This window comes from Phalacrocorax carbo, chromosome Z (assembly GCF_963921805.1).
Source record: "Phalacrocorax carbo chromosome Z, bPhaCar2.1, whole genome shotgun sequence".
Taxonomy (NCBI): domain Eukaryota; kingdom Metazoa; phylum Chordata; class Aves; order Suliformes; family Phalacrocoracidae; genus Phalacrocorax; species Phalacrocorax carbo.
Window position 1 is genome coordinate 25,933,831 of NC_087548.1, and position 12,216 is coordinate 25,946,046.

Genomic DNA, 12,216 nt, shown 5'->3' on the forward strand with positions numbered 1-12,216 from the left:
ATGCATTCTTCCTGATAATTCAAATACTTGATTTCCTTTGTCTGTAGCTCGTTCTGAGAAATATCACCATATGGAAACTGAGGAAGAAGATGATACCAATGATGAAGATTTTAATTTGGAAATAAGACAGTTCTCCTCATGTTCACACAGATTTTCAAAAGTAAGTAAAGTTGCTGTAGTGTTAATGTGTATTGTCTACATAAACATCTTGCTACTTTTATAAAGTTTGGAAATGTTAGATATGGAAGAGATGTATAGGGCATTGTTTCTTCAAGAAATGTTACCTGAAATTGAGCAAGAATAAAATTAATACCATTCAATCAAAGCACGGGAAGATTCTGTAGGAAAGTTATTTCTTGAATCTTTAAGAAGATAATAGGAAATCATATTAATAGGTTGGTATTTACTGTAGGAAATTCATGCTAGCATAAGAGAAAGTTTAGGGAAACTTCTGTTAAATGCTAATGCATGGTCCTTACGTTGGTTTCCTTGTTCATAATTTGCTTGTTGCTCCAGTTGTGTTCTGGGTATCTTGCAGGTGATGGCGTAACGAAGATTGAAGTGCTAGCCTATAGTAGCTATTAATTAAATTATATTAGACTGAAGGGAAATAGCAAATTAGTGGTTAGCATGTGATTTGGACAAGGAGAGATGTGGATTTGAGCGAGTGATTTGAATGCTGTGAATTGAAGGTAAAGCTGACTATCTAGAGGGTAGCATTCTTGAGTAGATGAGATGAGAGCTAATTATTGCAGGACAAGGGATGCCAGTAGGAAAAGAATGGACATGCTTACGAAATACTGTGGAGGGTAAATCGGTAGGAAATAATGGAAGGGGAACGCCTAATGAGAATGCTTTTAGTCTTAACATAGCATCTGGCAGTGATTTTCAAAAGCTTTCTAGTTAAAACATGTCTTTAACCTGCTTTAGGAATTGTCTAAAGGTATTTGGAAAGTCTGTTTGTGTCTTGTTTGTCCTGGGTTATGCTTTAAGGAATTGGTGGATTTAATGCTAGCTTTACAGTACCACATACATATTGTATCTGTGATAGCATGGAGAAGCAGAGACAGGATTCGTAGATGTAGTTGTCTTCATTCTATATACACCGCTTATTTTAATCTAGTGTTTCAAATCTTTCAAAATCAGATACTGGTAAATGATGCAGTATCTTTGGGGACAACTTGGACGAGAGGCAATGGGCACAAACAGAAACACAGAAAGTTCTGTCTGAAGACAAGGAAACAGCTTTTTTTACTGTGAGGGTGATGGAGCACTGGCGCAGGTTGCCCAGAGAGATTGTGAAGTCTCCATCACTGGAGGTCTTCAAAAGCCATCTGGACATGGTCCTGAGCAGACAGCTCTAGGTGGCCCTGCTTGTGCAGAGGGGTTGGACAACATCACCTGCAGAGGTCCTTTTCAACCTCATTTTGTAAACTTCTGTCCTTTTGAAAGCTCTGTACCACAGTAATAGTTTGGTTTGTTAATGTCGCTATGTTATTGCATCTCTAATTTGTGCCTCTCTGGCTGTGATTATAAGACTGACAATTTCTGTGTGCCATTTGTCAGCTAAGCAAACAGACTTCCTATGATCAGAGTTTATTTTTTCTAAATCCTTCAGCCAAATAATTTATTCTTAACTTGAGAGTCAACTCAGATTAATTTTTCTGCTTTCCACACCTGACTGGTAGATACTAAGTATCTTAAGGTTAGGGCTTTTGTACCTTGATTGGCTATATGGTTGTGAATTAATCCAAGATGTGCATTAATCCTGTGACCTAGAGACCCCAAAGCTATGGATTTTCCTTGTACTCTCATGGAATACAGTGAAATGGGGAGAGAGCTGATGAATTCATAATGAGAAGAGATGTTATTTGTGACCCTGTACGTGAGGAGCCAAGAAAGCAAAATAGGAAGGTGTTTTAAGAACACAAACTCTTGGAAATTTAAAAAGGCTCAAGAAGTTTGAAGTTCACCTCTGAAATACATTTAGAACATGCAGAGTACAACCTGAAGTGTGCTTTCCTGCGTATCTTTTCTATGAAATATGTCAGTAATGAGTTGGGTTTTTTGTGGTGGTTTTTTTTTGTCTGTAACAGGTTTTTAGTAGCATAGATCGAGTCGCTCAAATACAAGGTGAAGAAAAGGAAGATGCAGGAGACAAAACAAAAAGTGTAACTCTGCCTTCTGTGGAACCTTTAAGCTGGAGTTCAGAATATTCTGAAACGTAAGTAGAAGGAGGTGCTGGAAGTGGTCCATATACTGCTTACCAGTTCAGTAGGCCTTCTCATCTAAATAACTGCATGAGACTGTGTTTATTTTTAATGCAGACAACAAATCTCTACATCCATCTCCTCTGACACTGAGAGTAGCAGGCAGCGACACAGTTCTGGTTTACTTCCAAAGTTGGCCATATCAGCTGAAGGAGAACAGGATGATTCCACTGGCTTAGTGGGACCACGGGAGGAACAGGAAAAGCCTGCGTGTTTGAGCGAGGAAATAGTGCAAGATGAACCTGAAGTAACCACTCCAGCAAGTACAATCAGCAGCTCCACACTATCAGGTAATTCACAGTGGGTCTCTTGACTGATGATATTGGAAACAGTTGTGGAACTTCTTTGTTTGGCAGTAGCATTCATGGATTTAGAATTCCTGTATTTCATAAATACTTTTTTTTAAAAAAAGCCATCCCAAGAGGGGTCTGGTTTGGGCTTAGGTTCAAACTAATAAAATGTCATGAAAATATGTATGGGAAAGTTTCAACATTTTTTTTTAAATGCCAACATTTGATGTTGCCCCACTGACTCTGGAGGGCTGCAAAGCAAGTGAATAAAATGGTGACTTGACCATAGAGCCTTTGTAGGATCCTGCTGTGGAAAAAAGGAGTCTTAGGTGCCTTGTGCACTTAAAGGACTATTTTTATACCTTCCCTCGCTGAAGTTGGGGGTCTTTTGATCATACTGCAGTCATTCCAACAGATCTGTATTGCTGTTTTCTAATACTCTATGCTGCATCATTGTGTGTTTTTAATTAAAACATCTAATGATGTACACCTTTCAGAATTAGCAGGGTTGTCTGACATCTGGAAGTCACTTCTGTCATTAGCAATCTAGGGGGGGTGTGTTGTAAACAATTTCCTGCTTAAATAATTTATTTCCTTTATGCATCCCTCTCCTCTGCATTTCAGTAGGATTCAGGGCCCTAGTATCTTCCTGGTTTTGTACTTTCAGAGGAGAGTTTTGTATAACTGTTGGAAGACCTGATAACACAGCTCTAGGCTTATATCTGTTTCATGATTGTCTATATATAGGTTCCAGTTACGTTCTCTACATGTTTACCTGTCTTCAGCTTATTTCTCTCAAGTACCTCACTGAGTTTTCTCAAGATACCCCTTTCTGTTGCCATACCACTAATTTCCCTTGTAGTCCACATTTTCTTCCTCATTCCTCCTCTCTATTTCTGAGAAAATAAATTTCCTCAGGCTCATCCGACTATACAACCATTTCTGCCTCCTTCCCATGTCTAAAACCTTGACTGTGCTGTATCCCAAGTTCTCTAAGGTGAGTGCTGCATATTGAGATACAGGACTTGCTTCAGCTTTTGTCTCGTGTTTTACTTTAGTTGGTAACTACATAAGCATTCGCTAAGTCTGAAAAAATTCTGTAAGGTTTTTTATGGACTTGTTAACCAAAGGAAAAATTCCTATCTCACAATTGCACTGTTTACCCTTCCTGACCCCCAGTTTTCCCTCAATGTGTTTATCCCTTCTTTGTACAGTTGGCAGTTTTTCAGAGCACTTAGATCAGATAAATGGAAGAAGTGAGAGTGTGGACAGTACAGATAACTCCTCAAAGCCACCTAGTGAAGTTGCATCTCATGTGGCTCGTCAACGATTAGAAAGCACAGAGAAAAAGAAGATCTCTGGAAAAGTCACAAAGTCCCTTTCTGCAAGTGCTTTGTCCCTCATGATCCCAGGAGGTAGAGATAAATCATTTTGTTTGAAATGTTATGATTTATGCATATTTGTTGGTTTGTGACTTAAATGCAAGATTTTGGAGAGTCCAGAACGGATTCTGCGTCATACTTTTTTGTTCCTCTTGCTGTTTGCACATGTTACTAGATGGTATAATCTTGTCAGCGAGTTACAGGGGTCACATTACAGCTGAGGGACCTTCTCTGACAGGCAAAAATATAGCTTAGCGATCACTACTTTGTGTTTGATCGTATGCATACAAAGCAGGATGCAGGCTTCCATCCTTGGCCCATCCTACAGTAGGGGTGTAGCTTAAGTTTTAAGTAGCTTACTGTGTATAACACCAAGAATAGCTGTTATTTACAGCAGCACATTCAGCCTGGCTAGTTCTCTTCCATCTCCCATAATGAAAGGTGGTAAGCTGTAGAAAAGTGTCACAAAAGTAGAAATAGCATGTAGGGTCCTGCTTATACTACATTAGTTTACATGGAGTGCTCAAAATGTGAAGCCAGAAATATTGCTATAAGTAAGTAGAGATGTAACAGTATAGAGTGTTTCCAGATGAAGCATTGGTGATGGAGCTTTTCAATGGTTCAGAATCAAAGTGCAAATTTCCCAAACTTTGAGGGCTTTTTTTCTAAAAGTGGGATTACATCTCAACTTTGTGTACTGGCCATGTGCTGCTTTTAGACCTTAGGTGTAATATTTAAGGATCTTCTGGTCTGATGACATAACTCTGCACTTGCTCCATATGTTCAAAGGTGGCTTCAACAGTAACTGCAGCAGGTTGCTTTGCATTCTCAGGCTAGTGGAGAATTGTACAGTGTTGAAGAGTAGGTTCTGGCTCTCCTCTTAGACTTCAGCTGTCTTGGGGTTGTAAAGCACATGTGCTCCTTCATACCTTGGTGAGCAAACACTGTGCTATTGTGCATGTGTTTTGGAGACCTTAGAGAGGTGAAAGGCCCATCTGATCCCTGTTACTGCAGGAATTTCTGATTCACCTCATGTTCTCTACCCTTCTTCACCATATAGTTTAAAGAACACCATAGGCTTCCTGTGCAGTACCTGTAATTCCAGCAGCTAACCATGAACATTTTTTAATGAGATAAGTGAAGAAGAAAATGTTATGTCTCAAAGAGGAGTGTTTTGCCCCTGATTGAGGACAAGTAGGTGACAATGAAATGAATACTTAGCTCTCCTGTGATGCTGTCCAAATGTGAATGATCATTCTCTCAAAATGCATGAGAGATGAAGATGATCTTATTTTTACAGTAAGAAAGACAGCGACCGTGGGATTTGCCTGTCCAGGGCTGACACTGCACTAAAAACTGCAAGTGGCGTGCAAACAGTCTGGGCTTGTTCCTTGTGTAGTCTCCTTCTGCCAAATAATACTTCTTGCCCAAATGTTGTGGTTTGTTGGTGTACCCCTGAAACAGTTAGCACCATGGTTATTTTTTCAGCTTGTAGAGGGCTTGTAGTGCATGCTAATTATTGAGGTTAGCTGTTACAGGAGCATGATATACACACAGGTAATTACACAGCCAAGTAACACTTGAGTTATTCATCGGTTTGTATTCTAGTAGTTCTTTGTACAGTTGGCAGTTTTTCAGAGCACTTAGATAGATAAATGGAAGAAGTGAGAGTGTGGACAGTACAGATAACTCCTCAAAGCCACCCAGTGAAGTTGTCAAGCAAGAATCACTAAGTTTAGAGACTATATAGACTGAGTTCCTGTGCTCATTAAGCTATGGTTTTCTTTCAGTTTAATCTCAGCATCATTCTATAAAATCCAAATTTAGCTTTGCCTACACTTAAAAGTGATGACATTATATCTATATCAACCAAAATCATCTTTGTTAGCTGTACCTAATCCTGTACAGAATACCTAACTTACTCATGTTTATCCATAAAATAAACTACAGCAAGAGATGGCCAGTGTTTCTGACCTGAGTCATGTCCCATAGCTCTCAGCTACATGTCCCACACACAGCAGAAAGCAGAGGGCACAGAGGGCGGGGGTCTGGGTATGGTTCAAAGCCAGAGGGTGACAGTGACAGCCCCTTCAGGGCCTGGCTGTTCTGTGGGATTTCAGCATTAACCCAGTGATACCAGTCTTGGCAAGCCTCTGGTGACTCAAATCGAGGGAGTAGCGCCTCTGCTGTCAAAGTATATCTGCCCTGGCATGATGTGGCTTGACACGGGCACCAAAATTGGAAACTTTCTGGGCTGCATTCCTTTGAACAGCTGTCACCCTGTTACGAGTCACCAAAGTGTGCTTTATGCTGCTGCAATTGTGTTTACATTTGCACAAGCATGAGCACGTAGCACTTTCAAAACAATGAAATAAAATGGAGCATTAATTGATATTATTGTTGCAAGAAATTCTTGTGGTCTTACATGATGTACAAAGCCTCCATTTCTACATTCTGCTACAAGCATTGGGTTACTGTCCTATGTATCAACTAGATATTGTGGTTTAATTACAGTAGTCTTTATCTGTATCTATACATAACCGAAACAAAAAACCAGCCAGGGCTTTATTTAACACTGCTGGATAATTTGGGGAATGGTTTTGGGTGTACCCACAATAATGTCTGCTGCTGAACTCTTGATTTTCTTTTCATGAGTGTTTGTTAGGAAGAGGCTGAGAATTGTTCTTTCAAAGTTAGATAGATAGATAGATACACAATGAGTGTGTTTCATATCTAAAAGGAAAAAGCAGCCTACGTCTAACAAGTTAACCTTTGGATTAAAAAACACAGTTTATGCTACAGGGAAGGAAATCTAGTTTTAGGATCTGGTTTTTTGTTAAAGTCCTCGTTCACTAAGATATGGTTAAGGAGGTGACAGTTTTTATGCAAAGACAACGATGTATTTTGACACAGATGTGTCATAAAACTAAGCAAATTCCCTGTTCTATGTCTGTATTTGTGTGTGTTCAGAACATACTCTAATAGTCAGCTTTATTTTTTCCAGATGTATTTGGTGTTTCTCCTTTGGGAAGTCCTAGGTCTCCTCATTCCCTGTCATCTGATCCTTCATCCTCCCGAGATTCATCCCCGAGCCGTGATTCATCTATTGCTCCTGCAAGTTCTCATCAGCCTATAGTAATTCACAGTTCAGGAAAAAAGTATGGCTTCACCATCCGAGCAATCAGGGTTTACGTAGGTGACAGCGATATCTACACTGTGCACCATATTGTTTGGGTAAGAAGTACCTTTTTTTGCTTACATACAGCCACAGAAAACGGTAGTAATGTATTTGCTTTTGATTTTTGTACCTATGGTATCTGTTGGTTGACAGTTACTGTGTAAATCGTGACGTTGTGCCAAACCATTTTCTTAAAATGAAATTCATGCCTGTACACGAGACCTATGTTGGCTGTAGGGACGACAAAAGCCACCTTTGGCAGAAGTGGTACCTGCATATGATGTTGACCTTCTGCATGGGTTACTTTCACTTTTGGCAAGTTTGGCAAATGTGAACAGTCACAGTTCAGAGTACTGTGGCTTAGAAAACCAAAGGGTTGGTGCAGCCCCTCTTTGAGGGCAGGATCTGCAAAACTAGGAGATTGTAAACAGAAATTGATGAAATACACACGGAATTTAAACTGCATCAATTAAGGGATTTGTGAAAGTCAACAGTATTTTAATAGACACAAGTAGGCTGATTTGAAGCACTGAATTTTTGTAGAAATGTGCAAATAATTTGGAATTGCTAATACCTTTGAGGATTTTATGGCACAGGAACAACACTGACTCTTGAATAAATCATGTATTTTTCATCCTCTGTTCACTACTTGTTTGAATGAAGTGGGAGACAAGCTAAAGGAAAAGACAGCAGTTCTTGCATTTCACTGGTGATCAACCTCCTTAATTGTAAAATAAATATGTTTTTGAAAATATATTTATATTTATTTTATCATTGAGGTAGATAACAAATTATATAGAAATATTGTGTGTATAAATGAAAATATTTCAACTACCTTGTACTACATTTTTCAAAATCATTTTAAGTATATCAAAAGCTTTGACGTTTTCTAAAGTGCTTTGTTTTAAATATGTATTGTAGGTTTTGAAGTAACAATGCTACCGATGTGGTAGTGTATTACTCATTTTTCATTCATGTTGTTTACCTCTCAGACCTGTTAATCCACCAAGAACATTGAATCTGGAGAATGGGGTGCATTTGATTAATAATGGAATAAATATAATTTAAAAATTGATTTCTTGCTACTGGTGTAGCATCACATCAGTGAAAGGAAGGGAAGAAAATGGTACATTGCAGTAAAAGTGAAACCTTGGCTTTTTTTCAAAATACTATACGTTTGTTGGGGTTTTTAGCTCTAAGTGCTGTAGGCTTCAGTAGTGGCTGCATGACTTAAAATTCTTCAAAAGCTCATTTTAAAATATAAAAAATTACTTAAGCCACCTTCAAGATAATTTGCAATTCAGTTTGTTTTGGTCCTTGAGCACCTTTGTGCTGCACTGTTCCCTCTAATGGTCAGCCTGGTGAATTTGAACCAAATTAAAACAATCCCTAATGATATGGTGGAGTTAATTTTTATCATGATTAGGGCACTGCATGTGACTACAGCCATAATTACATCAGTATTTATCAGTGTCAGATGCTAAAAATCAGTTCTGAAATTTGCCATGGGGAGTGAATCACCCCTTTACCATGCATGAAAATTGCCCTGCTATCCAGAGCTTACTTAACGCCAGCAGCAATGGGCAGTGTTTTAGTGCACTTTGAAACCATTCCAGGCCCCATGTAAGTATAAAGTTTAAGTAGTTACTGGTGAAATGGCTGATCTGATTTTTCTTCTTCCTTGATATAACTTAATATGTGTAAGTTTTCTTCATTGTTAACTGGTTTTATATAAACAGTTCATTAAACAAAGCCTACTCTTGAAAATATGAAGGTTAAACAAGAGTCTATTTTGTGTATGTTCTCTTTGCCTCTGATTTCCAGAATGTGGAAGAAGGAGGTGCAGCTTACCAAGCAGGTTTAAAAGCTGGAGACCTAATTACTCATATCAACGGAGAGCCAGTGCATGGTCTTGTTCATACAGAAGTCATTGAGTTGTTGTTAAAGGTAACTCTTGGACAACTGGAATACAAAAGTGCTTGCTGCTTTCACCAAGGATTGAGGGGTTATGTTTGTTTCCTTCAGAGATTAGTTATCTGATTTTGTGGTTGTTCAGGTACACACTCTAAGCTGCTATTGCACAGATCTGGAGAAAGGTCAATGACTTATATATCCTGCTATGATTTTAGTTTCTCTGCAATAAACTGGCACTGCTGCTGAGATAGCTGAAGTACATTTGGGGCACTGACACAGGGATGTCTCTGTCTCTCAAAAAATTGGACTTTTTTAAGCACTTTCTTGAATTCCCTGATCTTCACCAAGTCATTCAGGGTTTCGATGACGATGCTATTTCTCATTTTCTCCTTTTGAAGTGAAATCAATGAGGAAAAGTGGAAACAAAGAACATTAAATATTTTCTTGCTACTGTACAGGAACTTGCCTTTGATAATCTTAAGGCTCAAAATGTTTTTGTCTCATACATAGCCAGGCATGTCCCACAGAGCTTCCTTGCTTAATGAAGTTCTGATCCTGCAGTTGGATTTTTATTAATAATCTGTCACATTTTTCTTCTGCGAGTTTTCTGAAGTCCATCCTATTAGAAAATTATATTTTTTCCTTAAAAAGAAAAAGCCCTAAGTTTTTCTAATGAACAGTAGTGTCTTAGCTTAGCTTTTCACTGTAGCTCATCATATTGCAGTTTTTATGTAATCTTTTCAGCCCAGATTTATGTAAGTCAGAATTATTTTAGACAGCTGTGTACTTATTTCCTATATTATTAAAAAATTATGGTGTTACATGCAGAGCTTTGCCTGTCGAAGGAAGTAGTCATTTATGAAAGAAGATTGGAAATCAATGAAGTAATGGGGAAATGTAAGGAGCTGGGCAAAGATGCAAAATACACTTTTCCTTATGTCTTTATTTTCCTCCTCTGAAGCCCGGAGGAACTTTGAGGTTTCCAATTTTGCAAGAAATGTGTAAAAGAAAACTCTGTATTTTGAGGCAGTTGGGTCTGCAGTTGTTTTGTGTCAGATACAAAAAAATAGAAACATGACAACCCTGCACAGTACTTTTAAGAGTCAACTCAAAACAAGACACTGTTGTTAATCCAAGTGCACTATATCATAAATTAATTAGGGCTATTGGAATTCCTTTGAAAAGAAGTTTGTTGTAGTGGTGTACAGTGCTGGGCAGGAGGTATGGATTTTTAAAACATAATATAGGTATTTCCAGTTTGTTTTATTTATTGCATCCTCTGTTCATGCAAATGGTCATAAAAAGCTTAATTATATTTGTTACCTCTTTTGAACAAGATAAGAGGATTGTTTGGGATTGGTAATAAAGATTAAGTTTTCTCCTCCATTTAATTATTGTAACAGTCAGTATCCTGAGACATGAATGGCTAGCGAAGAGACCACTGTGAAGTGACAGCTGTTCTTTGTGGGAAAATCTTATGTTTCTGTAGAAGCTTTCATCTTGAAAACTGCAGTCTTGGTCAATCTTTGGTTTCCTCCTGTCTAGCTACAATTACGGAAATTTCTCCTTGTCCTGCTGCTGGAATGGAGGAAGTTCAGGAAATTTGGCAGAATTTTCCCATCATCATTTATCTGTCATAAATTAGCCTGGCAATGTCTGCACAGGGCTTCTTACACTGCCAGCGCTTACTCCAGTGCTGGAGTTCTGTCTCATTGCATTCACATTTGTGGTGTAGCTTCAATTTAAGGCAAGGTCATCTTCTTTTACTAACGCCTAAAGGTTCATCCTTCATTTTGGCAGAGTGGCAACAAAGTCTCGGTAATGACAACCCCTTTTGAGAACACTTCCATCAAGACAGGACCTGCCAGGCGAAACAGCTATAAGAGCCAAATGGTCAGGCGCAGTAAGAAAACCAAGAAGAAAGAGACTTTAGAGAGGTGAGTAATCCTTTTGTTTCATGGCAAATAAGTTTCCTTTTATGCATGTATACGTAACGATTAATTTAAAACATGAAGTTAATACAGTTCTCTCTCTTGTAGTCTTCATACTTTTACCACCTCCTATGCGATCCTGTGGTTGTAACATGTCCTTCCAATCCTGTTCGGTCCAAACTAGATCTGTTAAAAGAACCCCTAAAAATTTTGCATGGCACACATATAGATATGGGGAAGAAAGGGATTAACTGAGGTTGCATCTTAATTTCGTTTATCTCTTTGTATTTGATTAATTAAACTTTCTCTTGCTAAGTTCATGGGCATTTTTTGTTTGATGATAAGTTCATGTGTATTTTGTAAATACATCATGAGTACATTATAGATATTCCTTCAGTTTTGGTGGGCTTTTAAATTAAGAAAACAAAGATTTATACTCACAAGGAGATAACCGTTCTTCTGAAATACAGTAATAAATTCTAGTAGAAATAGCTTTAGTTACAATATCTATCCCACCTACAAGCAAATCAGGATATTTTCTAAACTTCATGCTCTGCAGTGCGGTTTGCCTTCACGTGAACATTGACTTAATATTTGCTTTTCTGAGAGTAACGGGAGAGGGAAGCAATGTCAGCTTGCAAGGGTTTTGCCTTTGGTAACAGTATCTTTTGTGTATCTTAACTTCTGATTAATGCTGTGCTCTTCTCATGCTAGGAGAAGATCTCTCTTTAAAAAGCTGGCCAAGCAACCCTCTCCTCTACTTCACACCAGCAGAAGTTTCTCCTGCCTGAACCGATCACTTTCATCTGGGGAAAGCTTGCCTGGGTCTCCAACCCATAGCTTGTCTCCTAGATCACCTACCCCAAGCTACCGCTCTACTCCTGATTTTCCATCTGGTGAGTGTGAGGGAGGGTGGAGGAAAAGGACTTGAAGTGTATTCTGATTCTTGTGAGCCCCCCAGATCTGTTACACTCTGCTAAGAGTAGTCAGCTCTGCCAAGCATAACGGTTGAACGCCTGGTTTATGTCTGGAAAAATGGAAAAAGATTCCTGATGCAAAATCAAAGGTGTTTTCATGAGACAGAAGTACCTAAAAGGGAACTGTCTGCTACGTTTGTTCAAGAGTTTAAATCCAAGTCCAATGGCTGTAAGTTGAGTAAAAATCCAAGTTTGGAGTAAGAGATAGAATCTTGCCTAGGAGAGGCTGATAGATAAAAGAATGAAACTGAGGAAAAAGTTGCTACGTGATGGA

General features: G+C 38.6%; 1 protein-coding gene across 4 annotated transcripts in view; it reads left to right on the top strand.

Annotated features, from left to right (window-relative positions):
• The window catches only part of MAST4 (microtubule associated serine/threonine kinase family member 4), a 314,534-nt gene that overhangs the window by 295,527 nt on the left and 6,791 nt on the right, over positions 1 to 12,216 (top strand). For all 4 annotated transcript variants that reach the window (XM_064438315.1, XM_064438316.1, XM_064438318.1 and 1 more), the window contains 8 exons: positions 48 to 160; positions 2,097 to 2,224; positions 2,328 to 2,560; positions 3,775 to 3,975; positions 6,947 to 7,176; positions 8,945 to 9,067; positions 10,835 to 10,971; positions 11,680 to 11,861. In XM_064438315.1, coding sequence (XP_064294385.1) covers positions 48 to 160; positions 2,097 to 2,224; positions 2,328 to 2,560; positions 3,775 to 3,975; positions 6,947 to 7,176; positions 8,945 to 9,067; positions 10,835 to 10,971; positions 11,680 to 11,861 — 1,347 coding nt within the window. The remainder of the gene's footprint in view (positions 1 to 47; positions 161 to 2,096; positions 2,225 to 2,327; positions 2,561 to 3,774; positions 3,976 to 6,946; positions 7,177 to 8,944; positions 9,068 to 10,834; positions 10,972 to 11,679; positions 11,862 to 12,216) is intronic.